Below are 27143 nucleotides of genomic sequence, written 5' to 3' on the forward strand. Positions count from 1 at the left end.
TTGCACATCAAGAGAAAAATATTTTATGCTTAAATTTTACTACTCATTTCAAATTATTTCTTTAAGCCCATCAAACCTATAAACCAATAAATATGAATATGATAATAAAATATAAGTAATTTTAAATAAAACTATAATTTTAATATTTATTTTAAATTAATAATTTATTTTTTCATACTATTTTCCCACAAAATATTTACTTCAGGTATTATTTCTCAAAGAGTGCAAAGTCCATTCAGAATTAGGCAAAAGCAATCGGATGGAGTAGAAATTAAGCACCTGTTTTAAGCAGAAACCTAAAATCAGGGGCAATAACGAGTAAAAAAAAGAAGGAAGATCCATAAAGTTTCTATTCAAATCAGATCTTCTTTTTTACAAATTAAACGCCACAAAAAGTGTATATTTCGTATCTCTATTTACTTAGTCATTTTGCACTTGACACATATATTAAGAAAATAATAATTAGACATAGTAGATTTTTTATTTTATCTCTAACTTTTCAAAAAAATTGAGAATATAATAAATAAAAAATATTGTTTTTCTATTTATCAAAAATTAGAAGTAAATAGGTTATTTGTAAAAAAATAACAAGTAAATGGGACACTTAAAAAATTAAAATAAAACAAGTAAAAAGAAATAGAAGGAGTATTTATTTATTATAGAATCCAAACAAACATTGTTGGTAGAATACATATTCCGGATTTTGCTGGCTATTTGTTGAGCAAAATTTGTAGACACAGTACTCCCTCATTATAACAACGCGTAAACAAACGTGATTGTACCAAACAAGGCGCCACAAATATATTTTTACTTAAATGTTGGCAACAACCTAACATTTGAATTATAGTTAATTTTTATTAAATATCCTTTTGCCGAATTGTAGCGTATACATATGTTAACTATTCAATCTCATTTTAATGAAATTTCTGAATTTACGATCAAAACGGATCATCAATCGGATGCATAAGACAACAAATACTAAAATTGAAAAGTAAAACCCATGGCGTCTTAGTCATCAAATGGTTGTGTTGGGTATCAAAACCATCTTGGGTGCTTCTGTGATTGTTCCAAAAACAAAAAACTAAACTACAAACAACAAGTCGTGGTGTTGGAATAGAGCTGTACATTTTTCTATGATTTGCTACTAAAATATACGCACGATTTGCCTTATTTTTTTAATATTAGGATAAGTACGATCTCCACGTATAATTTGTACAACCTGGAGTGGACACAAGCCAACCCACTGCCCAGGCATCAAATTAGAATACAGATTAATGCTAAAAGTAATTATGTACTACAAACTCAATTCCAAATTTTCTTCAAGTCTTTACATATTGGGGTCAAATGTTAGAAAACGAAGCTAAACAAAATGAAAATAATGATCTAAAAAATAAAAAGCCAAAAACTAGGAAATGGGTGAATTTAATTCCTCAATAGAATTTAAACCCAAATTAAAAAGAAAAGGGGCAAAACAGAGCAGCCTCATAAAGAATTTAAGATACCTGTAATCTGAAAAGTATGATTTTGTGTTTCTTCAATAATCAGGCATAAGATGACTGATTTTTCCTTCTTCAGCATCCAATTTTTGCTCAGTAACTCTCAACCATATGCAAACAGCAGTAAAACTTAGCACCAAACTCAAGAATCCACTTCCTAGTCCGATCCCTACAATTGCCAAAACTGATAGCCCATTACTCTTTTTGGGTGGCAATGGGTACCCGTAAAGATCCTTATTCCCATCAAACGAACTGGCATTGAATCGGGGCAAGTTTCCGCTCCGGTTACCCAGTGACGCTGGTATCGGACCCGATAATCTATTGTTGGATACGTCGAAAACTGATAGCCGTACAAGGAGGCCTAGTTGCTGGGGGATGAGCCCATTAAGCTGATTATCATGAAGATCGATGACGTTGAGGTAAGCGCAAATGGCGAGCTGTTCAGGAATTGGGCCTGAAAGTTGATTAGCTGAGAGGTTGAGAACAGCCAGATTGACTAGGAATTGGAGTTCTAGAGGTATTGGGCCGGATATTGCGTTGGAGGAGAGGTCCAGAGCTTGTAGATTGGTGCAATTAGAGAGATAAGGAGAAATGGTACCTTTAAGCGAGAGATTGGAAAGGGATAATTTGTAGATTCGGCCATTGTTACAAGTTGCCCCTTGTAGATATGAAGTGAACCCATCACAAGGTTTAGCGAAAGAGGATTTAGTCCAGTTTTGAAGATTCTTCAGAGGGTCTTGTAAAGATTGACTGAGATGAGTCAAGCACATCTCATCGTTTGGATCTGATGTACAAAAAGGGAAAATAACGAGGAGCACAACTAGGTTGCTCCAAATACCCATTTAGCTAAAGTGAAATGAGAAACGAGAGAGAAAAATCAAGAATATTGTAGGAGGTGGTGGCTCTCTCTTTTTACTCTTCTTCTGAAATTTGTCAGCAAACAACGTTAGCAGCGGCAGAGGCAGAGCCGCAGTAAGAGAAATAAAGGGCCAAAAAAAAAGAGGCTTGTGTTCTCTCTTTTTTTTTTTTCTTTTTTTTTGTTTAATAAAACTTTGTTGGGGAGAAGAAACAACCCAAAAAAAATAAAAATAAGAGGGATTTCTGTTATTCCATTCTATGACTGTACCATTTAATTTATAGTAACAGAAAAAAGGGGAGGGAGTAGAGAATTAATAAAAACTAAAAAGTGTCGTGTTGGTGTGCTGCTGAGAATGAGTTTATTTCATTCATTTATTTAAGTCATACTTTATGTAATGGTTTGAGACCAAATAAGTGAGAGAAAGAGATGTGATTTTGGGGCCAGGCAGCAGAGCACTCATTCTACAATGGCAAATCACCAAAGAAAAATTAAAGAATTGGAAGAGTGTTAGGTGAAAGTGAAAGGAGAAGGGGAAAATAGAGGCACGAGAGAGAGTGCGCATTGAGTTATTCATTTTTTGTATTGTGGAGCACACTTGAACGCCTATGAAAACGACTATTCCAGTTTTTGTCCTCTGAACACTTGATGCTACATAACCCCTTTTTTTTTCGCATTTAACTTTTATTCAATTTTAAAAGATCTTCGCGCCCTTTTCTTGTTCTTTCATGTAATTATTATTATCTTTCAAAACTCACAATATTTCACTATAAGCACAAAGTAATTGCGAGCTTTCAAGTAAAATTAATGTTGTCGCTCATAGGGAAGACAAGGAAAAAAGATGGGAGTGCCGTAGCATTTAGTTAAATTTACCCTAAATTCTTCAGCCAAGAGATCCTAAATGGACGCAAGCGATCGTATACCAATATGGGGGTACATTATTTTGGTTGAATGCTTTTAATTCATATGAGAAAAATTAAACAAACAAGTATGCCAATAAGGTTGGAGCTGTAAATAATTGAACGAGATAGATCGAGGCAAAATTTGTTAACAATTAAATAACATAAATTTATCTTGTCAATGTACATGTTTCATGAACAATTTCTTTTGAAAAATATAAAATTATACCTCAAGTCATATCCTGTCCACTATAAGAAAAACACAGATGTGATGTAATATTTGTGACGGACTAATTCATCACAATTTTATGATAAATCTGATTCAATTTGTAAAAGAATTCATCAATTTGAGCAAATCTGTGATGCATAAAAAATAAAACTCACACTTGAATTCATTGACTCATCAAACATAATTTTCATTCTTTGAATGTGTGATAGTGATTCTTGTAAATCTAAAGAAGAAGTCATACAAATAAATAAGTAAATAACCTAGTACTCAATTAAGACTCATGATTATAATTCACATGATTAAATAAGTACTTTGCAGATCTAAAGAAAAAACCATACAAAAAAAGAAAGAAAAAAGAAGGGGAAGCATATAAAATTTTATGTATCCATTAAACATAATTAAATGATATGCCTTATAAGAAAAAAGGTATTTTTTTTTTTGCTTAATTTAGATACTACTGAATAAATTTTTTCCAGAAGAAAATGGTGCCCAAAAACAGAAAGAGGGGAGTTATAACTGAATTATCTCACACCAATGCTTTATTACATTTCTTGTGTATACATTCTTAAATTAATAATACATTTTTCTTTTGAAGAGTCTCTTTTTCCAATTTCTTAGTTCTTTTGAAAAATATATTTAGTAGATATTAAATTAATTGGTGTACCTAATACCCTACTAGTTGCTTAAATGCTCAACCATTGTCTAAGTAGCGCTCACATGTATTGCATGTGACTATAGTTAAATAACAGTAATAATTAATTAGAATGGTCAATAAGAAAAGAAAAATAATGAATCAAGCAAAAAAAAACATTGTTCCTTCATGCCTCAGTGGAATGTGGCTAACCTTAAACTAATCCAAATTATTTACTAGTGTAACTCTCCCAAATAATTATTTACTAGTGTACTAATCCTAATCCTATTGGGATTAATACTCCTTAATCCTCCCAGTCCTATTAGGATTAGTACTCCTTAATTCTAGTCCTATTAGGATTAGTATTCCTTCCTATATCTCCTATATATATCTCTCGTATTCTAGGATTAGTACTCCTTCCTATATCTCCTATATATATCTCTCGTATTCCCTTATTAGGTTAACACTTCAATACAATCAATATTCCTTCATGGTATCAAGAGCCATAAAACCTAGATCTTCTTTTCTCTAGTTTTTTTCTCTCTCTTTGTTTTTCTCTCTTTGTTCGCGATGAAGTTTATGCCGGCACCATGACTGTGCAGTATGTACTCACTGAAGAACAATCGGCTGATATTTTCACCGAGCCTCTCCCGAGCCGACAGCACGATTACCTCAGTTCCAAGCTTCCGCTCAGCTTGAGGGAATAATAACAGATAGTATTAAATAAATAGTATTAAATAATATTAGTATTTACGATACTAATCCTAGTCCTATTAGGATTAGTACTCATTCTCCTAAGATGGTATAAAATTTTATTCCCCCGGAATCTCATGTTTAATTCTTCATTGGTTTATTGGAGTTTCATTTCTATAAGTTAATTGTGTTTCCTACAGTTGTCAACTCGGAATTATCTGTCCCAAGTTTTACTATAAAACTAAATGCCTTTTTTTTTTGGGGGGGGAATTAAGATGAAATATTGAGACATTCAATCCAACAAAGCCCAATCCAGTAAGCCCATCTCAATGAACTTTCCTAATCAGCCCATACCATCTAACTAAATTACCAGTCCTTAAGGAAAAGTTACATCAAATATTGTTCTGTCATTTTATAATCACTAGGCACTAGACATTGTAAATGGTTTGAGCTAGAGGCAAATTTGCTTTCCTTTGTATAAATAATAAATACAACCTAAAAATCACAAGAAATATATAAATAGAAAAGTAAAACGAAACAAAAAAAAAAGTGAAGTAAAAGTCAAAATTATATGTTATGTGATGTTACAAGAATTGAGCATTAGCTTTCTACAAGGAAACACACTGTTGGGTGTGGGTCGAAACTTGAAAAATGATGGATCAATATTCATGGGTCAACTAGGCCAGACTGAAAAAGTTTAGGTACCTACCATTCATGGAAGAGGATTAAATCAGATATTATCGTTTTCTCAAAATTTCACTATCAAATTATATGAAATTGCGTAACACACAAGTCCCTTTCCCTTAGCTGTATTTATATTTTTGTTTTTGATTTTTCGCTTATCAAATATATAAGCTACCTTATAATGGCAGATCCCGGACTCAAACTTAACCTTATTAATAGTACTGAATGCATTGCACTTTCAAAATTATAAATTCAGAATTTACTTTTGGTAGTTTTCATAAATACATTTATTATTCGTATAGGATTTGATCGGATATGTAACCAAAACACTCTTAACTGCCCTAGAAACAAGGGCAGACATACCGATTATGGTGTGCATTTGACACAATCCAATCCAATAATTTGAGTCAATACATAAATTAAAATTTATGATACATAAACTTCAAATTTTAAATTCATAGTTAGTAAAGAGGCCCATGGAATATTTTTGTGGGAGTAAAATGTGGGCCTATATATGGCTTCTTGGTATTTGTTAGGCCCTTGCTTTTATTGTCATGTGGAGTCACCAATAAATGAACAAAGTGCAGTAGTAGTACCCTCCAGGCACCTGGTCCCTCAGACAACAAATATCCATTTCCTTGGTCAGTAACATCTTCATTCTCCCTTTGTCACTTCAATTGCTACCACCTTACCAAGTTTTCTTGGAATATGCTAGACAATGTCATTTTTTCTGCATGCATGTGTGAGAGAGATTGAATATTACTTTGTCTGTTGAAATAGGAACATCGCTAATAAAATCTATTGAATTAATTGACACCACGTATTAGCCCATTTTAATTTCATCCCTGGCAAATTGAGGATTTAGAGTCAATGAGATTAGTATGAAAATTAAATTTTTCTATAACAACAAAGTTTTCTTTGGAATCGATTTTCAGATTCTGTTATATTGTTTGTTCTATATGATGTTGATATAAAAAGGATGGATCGTACTTGAAATATTTTAAAGATCCAGTTGATCAAGTGATTGAGGATGCGTGTGAAGAAGAGTACAAAGGTGAAGGCAACTTAACATATAGCAAAGTTGGGTACATACATGTGCTCTCGGTAAAATTGGTCAGCTGGTAAACAAGTTCATTCAATGTCGTACGTACCAAGTAACAGGGCGCATATATATGGAGCACCATTGATAACGACATTCATGGTGGATCTATCTCATGGGTGTAATAAGTAGTACTATTCAATCTATCCATGTATATTTTCCACTTGTATCGTACCATGGACAAATAATTGGAAATGGTGGATCTCCACTTATTTTAAGTGCCTTACATTATTGGTCATCACTATGTTTCTTATTCTCTTTTTCTTTTGAAGTGATATATGGGAATTATTAGAAAAGGTGTCCTTGTTTGATCACCTATTGTAATTAATTGAACTTGTTATTACACTTCACAATGCTAAAAAAAAAAAATTCTCAACTTCAAAATTCGTCTTTCTTTTTTTTTTTCATCCTTGCTCCTATCTTCTCCGCTCTCTTGGTGACTAAAATCTGCAAATTTAAGGTCAGAGAAGTAGAGCGTTTGGTGGCAGAGCCAAAATATTTACTAAGGGTGTCCAAGGTTAAACGTGTGTAATTATCAAAATAAAATTAAAAAATATTGTATTATTTGAGGTTCAAACTTGGAACTCCTTCATTTTAATGACACTCATTGCCACTGCGGCAAAGACATATATTTTGTTAAGGGTGTCCAACTTTAAATATAGAATTTAACATATACATATATATCCAACGAATCTGAGATGACAATGACTATGCCACTAAGAGTGTTTACTATCTGAGCAACCCTCTTGTCTGTCTTCATATTCTTATTTATGTTAATTAAATTTGTATTTGTGGTGGGTGCTATTTAGCACTCTTGTAACTAATGTTCCAATCAGGTTAGGGAAGAAGACAATTGTGTCAAAATCTTCTAGAGATACTTGGTATGACAAAGTTCAAACATGCGGCAACCTCATAGATCATTGATGTGGAGAGATTGTTGTCTGTTTAGATATTATGGTCGACAAAACTTTTTATCCAGAATTTGGTCCTGATGGTGATTTACCAACTCTGGGGAAGCACACGTAACAACTTTTTTTCTTTTCTTTTCTATTATTAGGCTGACCTGAAAAAGATAGGAGAAAACGTATCAATAATAATGACTTCTTGTGCTACTTATTATATATGAGTCTCCACCTTTCTTTAAGTACCTCCAATCGTTTGCCATTTATTGATTTGTTTTTCTGATATTCAAGATTTAGTGAGTTGGCCAATAAGCTTGTGGGACTAATTCTATTGCTGGCAACAGTTGTGACCAATGCTAGTAATAGATTTATTTTTCTTTTCCTACATTTCTATTTAAATTGTTTACCTCTTAACTAATGAAACATCGTGAGGCTATGAAATGGTCTTTTAATAATGACTTGATTAATCTAAACTATACATTTCGTTACTTCAAGTCACAGTAGTACTGAATAAGAATAATTCCTTGTTTTATTTTGACTTAAGAAATATGGCTCAATATCATTTTGTGTAGCTACAAAAGATGCTTTTGGTAGCAGTTTTTCGATTTTGGGTTAGAGAAGGTTAACTTTGAAGTGACTAAACTCCAATGGGGTTCTAAAATCAGCAATTTCGTGCACTTACACCTTGATTATCAAAACGAATGTAAAACTTAGCTAGAAATTGATTTTGATGCGTTTCAAGTCTTAGAGTAGGAGGAAATCGACCAACAGTTAGCACATCAAATGTTTACAGGCTTAACAGAACTTGGGCCCATTATATTGGGCCGTTATCCATGTTGAGCGCATGCAATTTTCGTGTCCAGCAAAGAATGGTCACACACACTATGAATTATAAATTTTTGAAGTTCTTATGGTTTGATGTGACCATATTCTGTATTAGCTAGATCATAAGACATTTGAGCATAGCATGTTCATGTATCTGTGCTTGCCCCTTCACACTTTCGAGACTTTTAACCAATTAAACAGAATAACTCTATGGTAAAATTATTTAGACCTTAATAAAATTATATAACAAATCTAGAATATTAGATGTAGCTTAAGTAAACAGAGAGCCCCTAGCTGTTTGACTCAACTTTTGAAAAGATTATTCAAATGGTATCATTTACATAATTGAGCCTAATTAATGAAGAAACACTAGTGTTTGTAAGGTCAACATGAGACTAAAAATATGATGATTACTTTCTTAGCCCCAAGCCGGGATGAAATGATAATATATATTTGGGTTGTGTATGCATGCCGACAGGACATCATAATAAGATTCTCAATAATGCACACGGGAGGTTAATATTACAGTACCATGAAAGGACTACGTTGTTGGTAAAATTTCCCTATTATTAAAGACACATTGATTACCCTCACCCTGTTTATTTCACCTACATCTTGCTGTACACTTATTACCATGACAATCAAAATTCTCAAATTAATAACTTATGAGGAGTTCATCACATCCTTGATAAAGAAATGATGGGGAAAAAAGAAAATTGGTGCATAAGCTAATCAGCTGGTCATGTACGGGTGGATCTACAAATGCATGATATTAGAAAAATTGTGTCATTTTTTTAGCATATGGATGCAAATTCAATGTCTCAATTATTCGACAATCAAATCTTCGCTTTGACTTTAAAAAAAATTCTTCCTTTACTAGTTTCTTTTTTCTTTAGTACCAGCTGTTAAGTGATGTCTTATTTTAGTATCCAAAACCCTTTTTCATCGAGTGAAATATTCCACTGCTAAATGGACGGAACGTTTTATTCCAAATCCTTTACTTTTTTTAGTTATGCTTTATTTAGATAAGAGTAAATTTAGACTTTTAGCTACTTTGATTTCCTCTTTACCAGCATATTTAATTAGTCCAATTAGAAACAATACAAAAGCAAATTGAAATGATGAATACAAAATAATATAGCAGCACCCTATTCTTTCGTTTGACTAACAGAGATAAATTAATACATATTAAAAATTTGCTCTCTCAAGTAGCTTAAATTTTTCCACAACAATTTCAATAAGATATTAAAAGGGCAAAACATTTTATGTTTTCATATTCATGGTCTATGACCGGATTAAATTTTAAAATGAAACGATTGAAAAATAAACAGAAGAAGGCGTGCAATATTAAACGTTTTAATTTGTGTGACTTTTTTTTTTCAGTTTGAAATATGATACTTATCTTCATTTTATTTTTTTCAATTCTTTAATTTCAGTTGGAGGGAGAATTTTTACTTTACAAAATAAGGGGTCCCCAAAAATTTATTAGCAATATGGAATGAGATTAGGAACTAGAGAAAGAAGATGCAGCAAATTAATTAGAAACTAAAGTCAATTAATAAGCCAGCAAAGATCTTAATTGGCAATCTATTTTGCTCCTTTTTTTGAAAAAATAGGCTGGCACGTTCATAACCTTTAGAGAAAGTTGATGAAAGAAAGAAATCTTGTAATGATGTTTTAAGAGGAAAAAAAAATGGAAATACATAGGAGAAAAGACACCATTAATTCCTGTTATGGTCAAGGCCTTAAAAGTTAAAGCTAAAAATCACATCTTTGCATTATTGGTAACATATTGAGCTGTTTTCGTACTTAATATAGGTCCGCAAATAGAATAACACTAATTATAAATTGGATTTTTCTAAATAGTCAACCATATCGTACAATTTTAACTCATTGATTCATCCATTCATAGATAAAAGTTTGCAAATTGTGCTTTTTGGAACTATCATCAACTTGCATTTAGAAAACAAATAAAAGAAGAGAAAAAGATACTGAAATTTGGATGATTAAGCATCTGTCCATGCAGCAAAAACAGGGACGTTAGGCCTTAACTGAGCTGATGAGATCCAAGAGGTGATATTAGTTGCTGGACTAGGGATTAGCTTTGGTGCAGATTGAGGCATCGCGAAATTATGCATCAAGTGGCCATTGTTTTTGGCAGGGCTGACTTCTCGCGAGCTGCCAAGGCTAGTTACTAGTGAAGAATCATTTGATAAGTGAGTGTTAATTCGCGCAGATTCATCCATCTGACCTTGTAGCATAGTAGAGCTCATTGAGTTTGTGTCCATTCCAGGAGAGGAAGACTGATAAAGTGACATTGTCCATTCTACTGCATTTCCATTCTCCTCTTTATTTTGGATATTAACTTCACCCTGATGGCTAGCATTTGCAATAAGGTTTTGATTACAGATTTCTTTACTTGTTTCTGTTTCTTTTTTTCTCCTAGCTAAGTCCCCAGCAAGAAGGGTGTTACTAGCCATAATACGCTCCACATCGTACCTTGATATATCAAAGTTTGTCACAGCATTTACACCGCGAAATTTAATTGCAGCAATGTCATAGGCCTCGGCAGCTTCTTCTTGGGTGCCTGCAGTATTGATCCAAGAGTTTATCTTGTATACATTGACAATATAAACAGATCTTGTTTCAACACCTAAAAGATAACTACAAATAATAGTTGTTAAAAGTTAGGTTAAATTATTGATCCAATGAGATTGAATCAGAGAAAGCATTGCTGAAAAGGCAGGCAAAGTATATGCAGGAGCAGTTTTCATTCAGAGAAGTGTATAACAAAACAAAAACAATGAGGGGAAAAGAGCAAAAAGAGAGAGAACCATATTTAGACTTAGATTAGGCAGTAAAAAGTGAAAGATTCCCATAAAAGAAAGACAGCCTTATGAGTAAAATCCAGCCTTGCTGACATAAAGTTCTCTACATACTCTTATTGGTTCTTGATCAGCCTTACTACCAACTTTAAGACTCCAGCATTTTTACTAACAGATAAAGATTTACTACCTATAAAATTGCCTTTATAATATACAACACTCCTTATTAACAGTTATCTGTAATAATTAGAAAAAGTAGTATCAAAGAGCATGGTAATGGTAAAATGTACTCACTAAATGTCCCCAAATAGAGGTCTTTGTTCCCGGCCACTCGACCTATACGAGCTTGCCATCTTCCGTGCTGATGGTGTCTGCTAAAGCCAAAACGAGAAAAAGAACAATTTTCAATTTTTGTATCAAAATAACTTTTTCCATAATAAAATTGCTGACTTAAAATTGTAGCGAGTATCAAACCTTGTCACTCCTCTATACATCGAAGCTCCTCTTGAAAATCCACTACTCTTTCTGCAGAATTTTGGACAAATGAAAATGAATACTGATTAAGTACGGAAAAAAGATCGTAGATTATAAGACAATACATTTTAGCAGATAAAGACCTAACCTTCTCAAGTGAGCTACATATTCTTGCCTTGTCATATTCTTCATTTCTTCAAGCTCTTGTTGATAATTTTCCAACTGAATTCAACATTTAAAAAGAAAATTAGAGTAATAAATAACAGCATAAACAAAAAACCGTCGTTAGGGTTAGTGGTGGAGAGTGTTTACTATGAGCAATCTAATATCACTTACTGGGAAATTAATGTGTGTGGAGGGTCCCCAGTACTTCAGTGCTGCTAAATCATATGATCTTGCAGCTTTATCTTCCATGTCATATCCACCTAAATTATATGATCATTTGATTAATAACAAGATATATACACACTCATGGCTCAATCATTTCAAAGAGAAATATAAATCAACATTTACCTAGATAGACTGAAAGAACCGACATGCATCCCCAACAATAATCATGAAAAAGTAGAAACAACAAGCATTTTTATATTAGTAAAGAAAAAAAAATGTAAATATATATATATATATAATATGTTTGATAGGAACCTTGTCTTCCTTTCCTGCTCTGTCCTTCTTTCTTACAACTGTTGTCCCATAGATGAGCTTCGTATCTACCAGTCCATCTATGCCTAAATTAATTCAGATGTAAAATCAGTATATTTGGTACTGTAATCAGATAAAATATGATGATACGAGTACTTCAAAATAAGAGTTATTAATTACCTGGTGACGCCCCGGTACTGTGAGGTTCTTTGTCCAAATGTATCAATTGACTTTCTATGAACAATTTGCTTTTGATTATTTGCCTTTTCAGACCCTCTTTTCTTTGTTTCAATGGCAATACAGTCTGTGAGAGTTGGAGAGATTTGTTGTGTTTGTGTTCCAGTAACGCAGCTTGATTGAGAGCCAGGGCTCATTGATAAGCTAAGGGACTTAAAATCTCCATATGTCATTGCACCAACAGAGCCAGATTCTGCACCATTATCAGCCATGCAGCCTATCATATTCTGCTCCAATGCATGTCCTGTTTGATTTTGATAGTTTCTTGACACCCAGTTATTCATACCAGACATTTCATCACCTGTCAATGTTGGAACCTGAATATTGCTGCACTCTGTTTTCCCCTGTTCTGTTGAGTGATACACTTCATGTCCTCTAAATACTGAGAAATCAGGGTAGTTCTGTTGCTGCTGCTGATGTCTAGTGTTTTCTTGAATATGGTTCAAAAAATCTTGACTATTGCTGGTCTCATTATCTTGATGTTGGTTATAGTAAATGTTGTGCAAACTGTGAGCCATACCTCCTCTGTTACAACCTTCATAGTGATGAGACCCCATTGCTGCATCACCAAAGAAGTCTTCCAGTTTAGGTGTTGAACTTATCATACCTTCAAAAATAAGATTTTTCTATAAATAAGCAAGAATCTCAAAGTTCAAAAAAGAAAAAAGGAAGCCCATTTAAAGAAGGTAAGTTTTGAGTTAGAAACCTTGTGGTTGTTGTGACCTGTTGAAACCTTTCATAATGCATAATGAACCATCAGACTTGAGAGGCATAGCTGATAAAGAAGAGAAAAGGGTTGCATTGTCACCTTCATAGTACATAGCTGGATAGTTGAGATGAGTTGGAGAGAATCTAATTGGGACTGAACTTTGAACATCACTTGATGAACCAGGTTGAGTACTGTGATGGTGATCAGTAAGAGGACCCTCTAAGCTGTTTATGTGAGGGGAAAGTGAAAAACCCAGCCAGTTGTTGTTGTTGTTGTTGCTGCTATTGTCATCATTACCCAAAGACTTCATCTTTGTTACTATGAAATTGAAAAAAGAACAAAATCCCGACACTTTAAAAGAGATTCAGAGCAAGTTCTTCTTGGAGCAAAGCAAGTCAATCATTGGGAGACAAATAACCTAATCATACTCACAGCCTTTCTTTTGTTCCCCACCGCACCATTTTCAAACTCATTTTCTATTTTTGTTTTCTAGCTGTGGACTCACTAAACACTAGTTGGGCTACATATGTGTGTGAGAGTATATATATAGATCCCACTAAAAAGATTTGCGAAGAGATGAAAGCAAGTCCCTTTAAACTAGTAAACAAAAAGAATGAGCTCCAGCAAGAAATGCCGGGCATCCTTCCTGCATTCCATTGGGATCTGTGTTTGAGAAAGACATGTATCTTCTTTTGCTTTTTCTTACGCTCCACTCTGCATCCTTTTGCTTTTCTCCCTTTTGCTTTCTATACATGTACTACTAATTCTACTGTTGATTAGAATCGAACCTCTTCGATTAGCGGTGTATTATGAGAAAGAAACAACAAATTAATGTGTCTGCAAACTTATTAGAAAGAAAAGAAGAGCAGGCGTTGTATGAAATAAAACTGTGCAATTAAAGTACGCACCAGCCTCACTGGTTTAATTGTGTTGAACAAAATTAAAATCAAACTCCGTATTGTATCTGTTGCAATTAAATGAGTAACAAGTGAAATCATTAATGGTGATTTTAGTAAACGTGTCAGAGGAAAAAGAGTGGAGCCATAAAACTACAAAGATGGTATTAATAAGACATGATATAACAATCAATTAGCTGTGGCCTATTGCCTTTTACAGCCATCACCGAAGCGAAGCTTTAGATTTTCAACACATACTGTTCATCTCGTCACTTAACTGCCTGCATATACACTACTCTACTTTATTCGTTTTTTTTTTTCCAATTAGTTTGGTGGGTTCACATATTAAAACTGCACATAGCAGGGGCAAATTTTTTCTTTTGCTACTTTTATTAATTTAGTATTCTACCAGGCATTAGTCCATTGCAAATTGTGACTATGAGTTTGTTTCTTTGTGGCATAATTAACGTTAAGTCCTTTATATAGAATCGCCATTTGTTTTACCCAAGGGAAAACTTTATGGCGTGAAGAAAAATTAAGTCAATACCAATGTGATGACCAGACAATGAATGAAAAACAAAAGAAATAAGGTGATGTACCAGTCAAATCACTTTTCCTAAGCATTTATTTTTTATGCTGGGTGCAGTAGTATAGAGGTGAATTTCTGAATGTATCAAGTGAAAAATTTTGCACTGGGTTGACTATTCCTAGATATTGCATGCAATTTTGCATGAAATATTCCACGGAGACAAATTTTCCAGTGAGAATGATTTTGCCGATACACTAAGTAAAGATAGAGAATGGAACCCTTTTTTGATTGAAGTAATGATGAGTAACTCCACCAAATACACAACGGGCCAATAACAATTTGTCTAAAGTGCATGGCCTAACAATTATTCATTTTTTGTTAAAAAAAAAAAAGGTACAGTAAGTACCTCTTTGCTACCCCAACAAATATTGCCTTCTTACATTTTAATTTTCAAGTCCATTTGGCTGTTGAAACAGATGGGTAATGGAATGTGGAATCTGTCTTCTTTGAATAGGCCCTGTAAAATAACCTTTTTTGGATAATATGGTTTACCTGTATATAAAGGGTTCCCCATCCTTTATTACTATTAAGACCATTTGTGCCCAGCAAATTTGAGACAACAGTGTGTTATACTACTTGTAGCTGTAATGATATTACACATGATAGTACGAGTTCGGTGTCACTTTAAAACGCTCAACATATGACTAGGTTATTGTAGTTGAGAGACATTTTCTATCAATATTTTCAACGACAATTCCCCAATCAAAACAAACAACTAGATTTTGGACGTATCCATTTTTTCTTCTTAAAACTATTATTCAAGGGAAAAGAATATAGTTGTAGGATATGATCATCACTTCATTAGATTAAAAGGCATGTAGAAATAACACTGATCATGATGAGTTAAAAAATTATTATTACACCTTAATGACCTTGCGATTCAACTTGAATCTAGTTGATAAGAACAAATCTCTAGCCCAAAGAGGGGACCAAGAAAGTAAAGAAAAAAGTCCAATCATATGCCCAAATTCTATCACCTTTGGTGGTTTTGGACTCAACACCTTCTTTGCTACATGTCTAGCAAATACTGATGCATCAGTTGCTTTACTCCCTTGAGAAGCCTTTGCACGCTCAATTATAGCTTCTTTAAAATCCTTGTAAAGTTCCCACTCATAGTTCTGCAATCTTTCCACACTATTATACCCAAAACTTGATCTTATAGCACCTGGGACCACAATAATTACATCTATATTAAACGGACTTAACTCAATCCTCAAAGTGTGAGACATAGAAAAAACCGCAGCTTTACTAGCACAATAAGACCCTGCCCAAGGGGTGGACACTTTTCCTACAACACTCCCTACATTCACTATACTTCCACTGCGCCGCGATGCCATGTGAGGAACTACTCGTTGAACCATCCTTAATTGCCCCAATGCATTAATTTCATAAGCTTTTCGGATTGAATCCAAAGGCAATTCAGCTAAAGGACCCGTGCTGCCTATTCCAGCATTGTTGATCAAGATATCTATATGCCCACATTTGGATATAATTGAATTCACTGCAGATTCTACGCTTTCATCCGACACAACATCTAGCTCAAGTGTCTCAATTTTATCTGATTGTAGATCTATCATATCAGACATTCGTGGAGCTACATCAGATGCAAAAACTCGACAGTTTTGCTCAGCGAATGCCTTGCAATATTCGTAACCGATGCCACCCTTGGCACAACCAGTGACTAGAACAACTTTTTGGTCACCCATAATTTGTTGTTCAACGTCTAATTCATTTCTCTAGTAACTTTTATAAGGTTATTTAGCTGAATATATTTCTCTGTGTTCTCCGCCGGTACCTAGGAATGTAATAGCATTAAAGAATATGCTAAACCATATTCGTCAAGATATATTAAAGTGGCCGGCCAATTAGTCGACGTAAATAATACAGAGAAGGCAAAATTGTGCACCTATTTTATTTGTTATGCTGTCAATTGAGTTGGTAGGAAATAATAACCTTAAAAAAAGTTCTTATTTGGATTAGCGACACATTATTTAATTACATGATATATTTAATTTTAAAAATTTATTGTACATATAGGAAAAAAGTTTTTTTATTTTCTTTTTGAATTAATCTCTTTATTGCATTTAGGAGAAATAAGGAGAAATGAAATAAAAAGAGGTTTTAACCAAACTAAGCCATTATATAAAACAATTCACCAAAAATAATATGTTTTTCTAAAATTTTACAAAACTAGTATAAACGTATTTCACAGTAACGTTTTAGGACATATTTTATTTTTTAAAAGTTGATGGTGTCAGAATGATATACGTTACTCGCAGTAACGTTTTACTCCTAAAACGTTACTTACAATAACGTTTTAGGAGTAAAACGCTACTGAAAATAACGTTTTAAAAGTAAAACGTTACTTACAATAACGTATATCAACCTAATGTTGTTAAGTTTTTTAAAAATAAAATATACTTTAAAACGTTACCGTGAAATACGTTTATACTAGTTTTGTAAAATTTTAGAAAAATGTATTACTTTGATAAATTATTTTATATAATGACTTAGTTTGGTTAAAAATTCAAATAAAATAGGAGAAGTACCATGAAATAAATGAGATTATAATAATTTTAAAATCAAATATATAATGTGTTTATTAACTATTTCATGGCTAGAGATTTACTTTCGGACAATTAAATGTTAGTTATTTTTTTTAAAAAAATAATAATTAACTCTTCCTAAAAGCTCGTAGCTTTTCTCCTATCTTATGATTCAAACTCGCAATCTTCAATTCTCTCTTAGCCATTTAATTCTACTTTTGTCATGCTATCATTAAGAAAAGATAATAAAAAAAGAAGAGTGAAATCCAAATTATTGATGTAGATAAGCAACATGAATAATTATGCACCTATTTTTTAGCTGTACTTTCTGAAGAATACATATATATTATTATTTGCGTTTATTCAATAAAACTTGTTATTGAACTATTGACGATAAATAGTAGATATAATTATCATAAGTAGTAACACTTCTCTAAATTATTATAGTATTAAAATATTATACGGTTTTTTTATTCAAATGCGAGGTCTACTGTTAATGGACCTCGATGGTACTCTTTTCAATAATATATTCCAATACAAGCTGAGTTAATTCTCAATCGTACATGACCAAATTACATACTTTAATAAAGGGAAACTTTGGATTCTTTCAACAACAAAAATAAATATAGAAAGAAAATATATTTATATATATATATCATTTTAAAATGAAAAAGAAATATCCTATTTTTCTCATCTAATATTTGTCAAAGTCATTCATACCCAATATCGAGAGCAATAAAGAGCTGAAGTTGAGTCTGAACTCTGAAGTGACCTTGAGACTGGAATTCCAAAAGAGTGAATTCCTGTAACACTGGAATTGTATTTATTTTGATTTTTCATGAATGACGTATAATCATGAAGTCTCTTGTTTAAATTTCATTTTTAAAAAATGTTCTAGAAATTTATACAAGAAAATAGTAAAAATACATATAAATTGGTCAAAACACAGTTAAGTGTTGTGGAGGGGAGGGGTATGTTAAAGGATTGGTCCAGTGAATTCAGGTGGGTACAGAAAATCCAAGCAAAATCTAAATTAAGATGAGAGGAATGGCAAATGAGGAGTCAACAGAAAAAGTAAAAGGTATACAGCAACTTAACTGAGAACGACCATATATATAACGCTGCAGTGGCCTGCCCCTATCCTTTAAATCAAAAGTTATTTTCATCTACTTACCCTTTTTACTGAGTGAGACTTATCCTTCCTCCTCCCTAATTAAAGTCCCTTCACTTCTCATTTATAACTATTTAATTCACAAACAAACCTCGTTCATCGTTGGCTGAATACACAACAACTAGCCTTTTAATTCTTATTATAAACTCAAAACTACATGTTATTTCGACCGAGTAAGTATTAAAAGGAATATTTTATCATGTGTTTCCATTTAGTAGGAACAAGTCATAATTCAAATGTGAAAGTTGTTTTCTTGTAAGTGAGTCCTTTATTTTTCGATGTGAGATTTTTCAACATGAATACAAATTTAGTGAGTCTTTAATGGGGTACATGATACCATGTGAAAAATGTAAAAAAAATATAATCTTAAAATTCAAATATCTAAATAAAAATTATTATTAATAAATGTAAATGTGTCATCACATACTCCCTCCAATTTCAATTAAAGTATAATATTTCCATCTTGGTCTATCTTGAAAAGAGTTATATCTTAATATGTATTTAGTAAAGTATTCAAATTTCGATATTTTATGTGACATGTTTAGAATCATCGTTATATGATTTAAAAGACTATATACATTATAAGTTAAAATTTATGATGGACAAACGTATAGGGTACACTTACGTATCTTTGTGTGTGTGAGATGTCATAGTCGAAGGCATGTGTGTCATGTCATATTCAGCTAAGATTCTCTCTATCTAGACCCACGATGCTCATTGGCTTCAGTCCTCCTTTAGATATTTCAATTGCTGATGACAATATTACAAAGAATAGACTTCTCAATTCTTCCTATAGGCATGCAGCATGCTAGCTATTGCTGCCATTTTACTTATCAACCAAAAGTCCAAATCAATTTTTGGAGTATTATTTCAATACTCACAAGTTAATTGAAGAAAAGTTGGGTAGTTTTAATTGATTAGGGTTGCAGAAGGGCCAGTTCACCCTAGATATTCAATCACAAAAAGAGAAAAGCTCCAAGAAACCACAAATAGAGTAGCATGTTCAAAGGTATCCTCATCAAGGACATTAACATTAACGCCTAGGATCCAGCCAAAATACACATTTTTTTCAAAAAAAAAAAATATGAATTTGTTATTTTTCTAGAGCAACAAAAATATTAAAAGTGATTGAAATTGTCTTACAATATTTTATTACATGTGAAGATTGATAAATATCTCATAGGAAAACATAATTTGCAGAAAATCTATATTAACAAAAATAAAAAATAACTCAACATACTATCTCTCTTCTATCCGGTTTTAGTTGTTCAATTTTGACTTTTTACTTATCAGTTTTGACAAATGAAAAAACAAAATATTGTTTACCTACCATACTCTCGATGTTTTTTAGAGATTTAATGTTTTTCAAAAAGATAGAATGATAAACTCATTATGTCAATCATTATTTTCTTAATAGTTATGTCAAATAAAAAAGAACAAGTAAATAGAAACAGATAAGATAAAAAATTAGTAACAAAAATTTAAAATTCAAAAAGCAAATTTTATTTTGCTAAAAGATACATCACTAACTGAAAGTAATTTTCAACGCTTCAGTTGTTGTAATCTATATGTTATATGTTCAAAGTTGTGAAATCAATTATGCCTACAATACATGCCAATCTTTCCTCTAATTCTCTAGAAAATGTTTGGTGCATTAAATTATTTTTTACATAAAGCAAGTAGATAAAAAGAATATCCAAAAATTATAGTTCATGTTTATTGTTGGGTACAAGGGGTGCCTTTAATTTAATGTCTGCCACAATATGCCTTTCACTATTCGATCGTCATGTAGCTACTTTAGCTTTTCTTTTGCTTTTTCGTGGCGAAAACTTTATAATTAGTTTGCATATAGCATAAGGAATAAACAAAACTAACAACCATTTTTACGTATAGATTAGTTAAAGCTGGAAGGCAAAAAAGGCTGTATTTTCTCAGAATGTCATTGAAAAATAGTACCAAAACTCATGCAATTGCTTCTATTTTTCAAAGTCGTAATAAACGTGCTTTTATTTAATGCGTTACTCCTGTTATTATACAGAAGAAGACAAATACACATCAACTGATCATGGCGTGCTTTAAAAAAATGAAATAAAGTCGAGAGAGAAAAAAAGGGAAACAATTTACTACTACTTTTTTTTTTTTTTTCAAACTGTGGAGAGATGGATGAGTCAACAGAAGAGAATCGTAGAAGCACGAGAGAATCAAAACATCGCTTATTCCCCACTCTTATTTTTATTCTTTATCTTCTTTTTTCTTTTATACATACCAAATGTAGAAATCAATAAAGTAAGTTATTATATGGGAAATTTAATTCGAAAATTATTAGTGTTAAAATGCTTGACAAAAAAGATATTTAAAACTTATTCAATTGTTGAAAGGCCAGAAATAAAACTTATTTTAAGTGGAAAAAAAAAATTAAAGACAATTTGTGCAATTTCAGCGAAAATACAATCTTCTGCAATAGGGATGAGCGCATCCCAACATTTAAACGTTGAACTAACTATGTAATCCAACTCCTACAAAAAATTTATTATAATATATTTTATTTTTTAAAATAAAATATATTATATATATAACCAAATTTAAGAATAAATAATACTTCTATTGGTTTTATATGTATTTCGTTTAATAATAAATTAAATTAAAAAAAATAATTTGTACCAAATGTTTATATTAATCCATTGCAATTTTTTTTATTATTAAGAATTTGAAAGATTAAGTTATGATTCGCTATTATTCAATTCATCTGGCCCAAGTAATTTTATATTGATGGTTCAACTAAATTTTAACTTGTCCAAATTAAAATTTAATCAAATCCATTCTTTCAATACTTCCCAATTCCCACAATGGAAACTTTAAGTGCCCAATCTCTGAAATTTTTATCTCCCACCATCTCCTCAATCCCAAAACAAATCAGGATGTCAAAGTCCCTCTCATAATGTTCAACCTTTTCCTTTCCCCCTTATTATTGTTATTATTCTAAAATGATTATGATAATCAAACTCTAAATCTAGTCCTCGATATGACTGTTTTTAAAGTGACATTTTATTTATAACTTACCTAAATCTCGTAGAATAGAGAACTAATTACATTATTTTTCTACCTTTAAATTTATGAATTTTGATTACGTCATTGCACTTCCGGATACGTTAGCAGACATCTGACCTTATCAAAGCTACAGAGGAGTGAACTCAGATTTTTTTGGGCTGTTCAAATTAGACAAATAGATTTTTAGGCCGCTCAAACTTTTTAGTCCAGATCACTAGTGACGACAAGGGCCGACACAGCAACAAAAGGACTTCGGTCCGGTCCTAGTAAAGGGCAGCCCAAAAACGACCTTTCTACTAGAGGCCCAAGAATCAGAAATCCTAAAGGCCCACGTATAATGTTGCTATCTATGCCCTTCTCTTGTATTATTTTTTGTAAAATTAGTTTCTCACATTAGGATTGTATTTCAGTAATTAAATATTAGTCACTACAAGAGAAGTTAAACATACTTATTACTAGATTATTATTTCATTGGAGTTTTCTAATTGTTAGCACTCCAGAGTATTAAAAGATTCAATCAACAAAGAATGGATTGAAACTCCGCCACCACAAAATAGTTTAAAAGGTGTGTTTTGCTAGGGAGGAAAACTTTATTCAATTTTCTTATATTTGGTTTGTTAAAATATTTGAAAATCTTTTCTATCGAGAAAAATAAGTTATTTAAAAATAAATAAAAAAATCGTTTTTTAAAATAAAAGCAAGGAAAATAAGTTTCATAAATGACATTTCAAGTTCATTATCTCCTACCGTTCTTCTCACCCATTTAGTGCGCAGAAGCACACATCTTTAGGGACGATATTGCTAGCATTACACATTGATCACGATCCGAATCCGTAATTTTTTTCTTATTATTATTTATTAGTAAATACTAATGTTCACTTGTTTTCGAGATAATAGTTTCCTTTCCTCTAAAACACACGCTAGCATAATATCAATTGAGGCAATTTTAATAAGTATGAACCAAAAAATATAGTTACAAGTTTGCTTCTTCTTAATGTCTATGTTATGATTTGTATTTTGTTGGTTGTGAAGCGACAATCATTGCTTGTATTTCTCTTAATAAGCATTTAATAGCAATACATACAACACAATTTTTGAAAGACTTCATTTCTAAGTTAAATAAACTAATCAATGAGAAAACAAAATAAAAGGAAGACTTTAAATCTATGTAACCCAATTAAATATTTTGACTTTTATGAAATTGACCTGAGAAAATATATATTAGGAGAGAGTAAATGAGTAAATTAAAAGGTAAGTCACCGAATTTGGTTTGTTACTTATCCAAGAAGTTAAATTTCCAGAATTAAAGAAAAACAGTGGAGAAAAAAAACAATCAATATGATCCACTATACATAATAATATACCTAAAGAAAGCAATTTATACGATCCACTACACATATAAATATACCTAGATGTTCTTGCTTACAAAGTTAAACTCTTATCAATTTGCACTAATTTGGTATCAATCTTTAAGCATAATTCATCAAATTAGTTCACTCAATAATAACATAATTCTTTATTTAATACATTAATCTAGAAATTCATCTGTGCCATGCACAATTTCAATCTACTTAAAAATAGCTAGAGAATTGATATATCTATATATCATGCTACAGACCTAAGAGTTTTTTCCTTTATTCTCTAATTAGAAGCCATCAATTTTTTAATAGCTGAGGAAGATCCATGTACACAATACATCGATTTCTCGAACATATCTCTTCCGCAAAATTTAAATTATAAACGCGGACAATTAAACCTATTTATATTAATATTACTCTCATTGATGAATTTTAGGATGTACATGCATTAAGAGAAAATATTCCATTATATTTGATGTGATTGCTAGCGGAACTAATTAAATGCCAAATAATTTACCTATTTGCATATATAATAGAAACCTCCGCCCCAAAAAGGTTTGGACAAATAAAGAATTTGAGTGTTTTGTCATAAATCCCCTTGTGATTTTGTTTGTTGACAGAGAATAGGTAGATACAAATTTCTTCATACTACATACAAACAGACTATTAAACCATCGAATAATCAGTTCCAGCCATGCCTGTATAATAGTATTGAGAATAATCATTGTGGTCCACTCTACCTAGTGATGACTAATACTTACATGGGGTATTTAGTTTTGCTGTAAGCTACTGATTTACCTGGCTAAGTTTTTAAGGGCAAGTTGAAATGTGAATAAATGCGATAACATGGGTAGAAGATGAAATGGAATGGGGTGTGGTGTGTGCAGAAAAAAACAAAGATTGGCATATGTTGGGTGGATGGGAGCAATATACAGAATCTGCTTAGAATGTAAGCTTTTTAATGTATTTGAAGGTGGGTACGTTGAATATAGCACTAAACTCGAAATTCATCAAGTGGTCCTACTCTATTAGATATGGCAACCAAATTGTTTCCCAACTTCAGAATGTCTAATTAACGCACAATTTGACACCGTGACAAAGCTAGAAGTTTTTTAAAGAGTATCAAAAAAAACTTAAATATCGCAACAAATGAGATTTAAATTTGAAATCACGTTAAGCTTGTTATTTTAAGAATGTTCAAAATATGTTAAATGCTTAGCATATTATTTTGAATAGTTTTTCGACGAAGGATGTCGATCCAATGAGTATGTAAAATGGTGATTTGTTGGCTACTATGGGTCTTTAAAAGGAACCATAGCTACGCCACTAATTTTAATTTCTACCATGGCCGATTTATCTCGTATGATACTGACCAATTCTATTTCGACCTTGAATTATCTAAGCACTATAAATTTCACCATTTTTCTTGGAAAAAAGATGCATCTAGTTGTTAAAGAAAAACAAAAGTCTCACATCGGCTAATGAGATGGGTGGACTCCTTATAAGGCTTGGGCAATCCTCCTCCCTTTGAGCTAGCTTTTGGGGTGTGAGTTAGGCCTAAAACCTAATTTCACATGGTATCAGAGCAGGGTCCGTCTCACTGGGCGTGAGGTGGGATATTAAAGAATGACAAAAATCTCATATCGGCGGTTAATGAGATGGGTGGACTCCCTTATAGGGCTTGGGCAATCCTCCTCCCTTTGAACTAGCTTTTGGGGTGTGAGTTAGGCTTAAGACGATCGATTATTTTGACGATACACTACAAAAATCTTTTAAACCTTAAAACCTGAGTTATTAGAGGTTATTGACTCCTGTGATAACAAATAAATATGTTGAATTGTTTTGAGAAAATTAAGTGTAAAAAGATTTACAATTTTATATGTTAATGTTATTATGAATTATATGTTTAATTACATCAAATATGATTTGATAATTTAAAAAGTTATGCAATCTCAGTGGATTGAACATTAATTTGATGTATATTACTCTGCACTAATTAATTGAAGGTCTACAATATCACACCCATGCGCACAGAGATATGAAAATGTATATATGTCACATCCATATCCAAATAAATATGTTAAACACTCCTCCAAATAACTCAGTCCCTTTATTTTATCAATTTACATGTATTTATTTTGTCGAATACCTATATTTAAACATGAAATTTCATAATCCTTCGCCAAGTTTAGTGAGCACCAAACCATGATGGCAATAAAGATACTAAGGAGCCAATAGTTGAAAAGCTAGCTACATGATAATTATCACTATATTTGGATAGTCACTCTTTTTCCTTTTGACTTACAACTTCAATTATACTCCCTTAATCTATGTATTTTACAGCCCTATTGCTATTAAACGATATTTAACATTAAAACTTGAAAAATAAATACTTAATATTAAGAATGAAATATTAAGAATATATATATATATATTAGATGACCTACTATTCTTGTATAAATAATGTTTAATATTAAAAATAAAACATAAAAAAAAAAATACATTCGACGATCTACTAATCCTATACATAACTCTAATATTGGACCACCACACTTTTCTAGGTCATGTCCTCTTGAGAATATCTCTCATTTATTTCCCCACCAACTTATTGTGGCCTTGTAGAATGTAATAATAGAGGGTGGGTTAGTTAGCTATCTTGATGAAAAACGGACACTTCATTTTGAGTAAGTTAATGTAAACCTGCAAAACATTTAATAATGTTAAAAAGTGATGGAGTCGCACTTAATGACGCAGATAGCTCTTTGTTATTCGGATATTACCCGTTTTCCGAAAGTTAAATTGCTCAAATATATAAATTAAATTCATGTAATTTGATATTTTAAATAAAAAATAAAATATTTAAAATTATATGAAAAATATTATAAATTACAATTTTTTACATATTAATATAATAAAAAAATATATTTATTAAAAATTTATATAATTTAATTTTAAAAATAAAAATTATGATGATTAAAAATAGACGGAAGAAAATATTAAATTTAGACATTTTTGAAAGTGATGGAGCATGGAACGTTACCAAGGTGATATGCTTTGGGTTTTGATCCGCACATCCTCTCTATATGTTATGTTGGATTCACATGCTTTACGTACAAATTACTCTTGCCACTGCATAAACAAGAAGAAAGGAAAAAGTAGAGTTTTGAATCTTCTTGTCTTGGCATTTGATCAGTTCAATTCTTTGGCTTAATTAATATTTATATATTGGATTGTTTTTTCTTTTCAAATCTTGGGCTTTAATTAGAGTTTCATATCTTAATTGAAGGCACAATTTTCAATTACATAAAAAATTTATTTTATCAAATATAGAGGCATGAGGGTAACTTTCTAAGTAAAGAAAATCACATTTTTAATTATATGATAATATATATACATATAAATTTTATCATGGATGGAGAGATATTTTTATTACTTAAGAACTTGGCTTGCACAATAATAAATTTGTAAAGAAAGATAAAAGAATAGTTTTTGGCTATAATTATCTCTCAATTATGATCTAAATTTAAAGTATATTATTATATTATAAAAGTAAATAAAAAATATCTTTGCACTATTTAAAAAGTTGCAAGATTCATTCTTCTATTTTTTTTTTAAGAAACTCAAGTCATCAATTAAAAATATGTCAAGTCGAATAAAATATATGTACACACGATTAAGCTAGTCAAGCTGCATGATTTTTTGATTTTAAAAATTGAGGATTAAAATATTCAGACAAAATATATCCAAATTCTAAAAATTCTTTCTAAAAAATTGTTCAAATACAACTCCATTTTTAAGAATTTCACGTAAATTAATTATTATTTAATTTTCTCAAAAAAAATGCGTACATAATTTCAATAAATTAACAATATTTTTAGATATAGTATAAAATGTAAATTGCATTGTTTACGTAGTATATAAGCACCATATATTCTTTTTATTAAAGAGAATCGCTAAACAGTGGCGCATAATATTTTTAAAATAATTTTTTTTAATAATCTTTTCAAATCATTGAATCCTATAAATAATTTTAAAATTTATGTATTGTTGCAAGTTAATTTACTTGTTTATGCAAAAAAAATATTCATTTTTCATTTATATCCTTATTCTTTTTTAATAATATTAATTTTCTCGATATAATTAACTAAAACATAATTAAATTTTAAAAAATAATTTTTTATTTATTCAATTAATTTCTTGACAAAAATAGATTGAAGATAATAGTATAAAGATATTTCTTATTCATTTAAATATTTACATTAAATTTAAGTCATATGAGGTGAGGGATTATTTTAATAAAAAACTGAAGAGAATTAAATTTAAAATGTTTAGTG

At 31.3% G+C, this 27143-nt stretch overlaps 3 protein-coding genes across 7 annotated transcripts; all 3 read right to left on the reverse strand.

Annotated features, from left to right (window-relative positions):
* Positions 1 to 1271: 1271 nt before the first annotated feature.
* On the reverse strand, positions 1272 to 3835 carry LOC101244919 (receptor-like protein 44). Its single transcript, XM_004231901.5, has one exon. The coding sequence runs from the start codon at positions 2336 to 2338 to the stop codon at positions 1535 to 1537; it is 804 nt and encodes a 267-aa protein (XP_004231949.1). The 5' UTR covers positions 2339 to 3835; the 3' UTR covers positions 1272 to 1534.
* Positions 3836 to 10141: 6306 nt separating this feature from the next.
* On the reverse strand, positions 10142 to 15439 carry LOC101244632 (AP2-like ethylene-responsive transcription factor ANT). 5 transcript variants are annotated; one of them, XM_026029701.2, is made up of 9 exons: positions 13301 to 15439; positions 12436 to 13051; positions 12259 to 12341; positions 12127 to 12135; positions 11950 to 12038; positions 11762 to 11835; positions 11614 to 11664; positions 11434 to 11513; positions 10142 to 10901 (listed from the first exon to the last, which is right to left on the reverse strand). In XM_026029701.2, exons 1-9 carry the CDS (start codon positions 13509 to 13511, stop codon positions 10321 to 10323), a joined length of 1794 nt encoding a protein of 597 aa, XP_025885486.1. In that variant the 5' UTR covers positions 13512 to 15439; the 3' UTR covers positions 10142 to 10320. The 5 variants fall into 5 exon arrangements, with proteins under 5 accessions (XP_025885486.1, XP_010316037.1, XP_010316036.1 ...); XM_010317735.4 differs by having other exon boundaries at positions 12436 to 13099; XM_010317734.4 differs by having other exon boundaries at positions 13199 to 15439.
* Positions 15440 to 15463: 24 nt separating this feature from the next.
* Positions 15464 to 17485, reverse strand: LOC101244334 (short-chain dehydrogenase PC-15-like). The gene has a single exon (XM_004231899.5). The coding sequence runs from the start codon at positions 16390 to 16392 to the stop codon at positions 15544 to 15546; it is 849 nt and encodes a 282-aa protein (XP_004231947.1). The 5' UTR covers positions 16393 to 17485; the 3' UTR covers positions 15464 to 15543.
* Between the last annotated feature and the right edge of the window lie 9658 nt (positions 17486 to 27143).

The sequence above is a fragment of the Solanum lycopersicum genome, chromosome 2 (genome assembly GCF_036512215.1).
Source record: "Solanum lycopersicum chromosome 2, SLM_r2.1".
In the NCBI taxonomy this organism is placed as follows: domain Eukaryota; kingdom Viridiplantae; phylum Streptophyta; class Magnoliopsida; order Solanales; family Solanaceae; genus Solanum; species Solanum lycopersicum.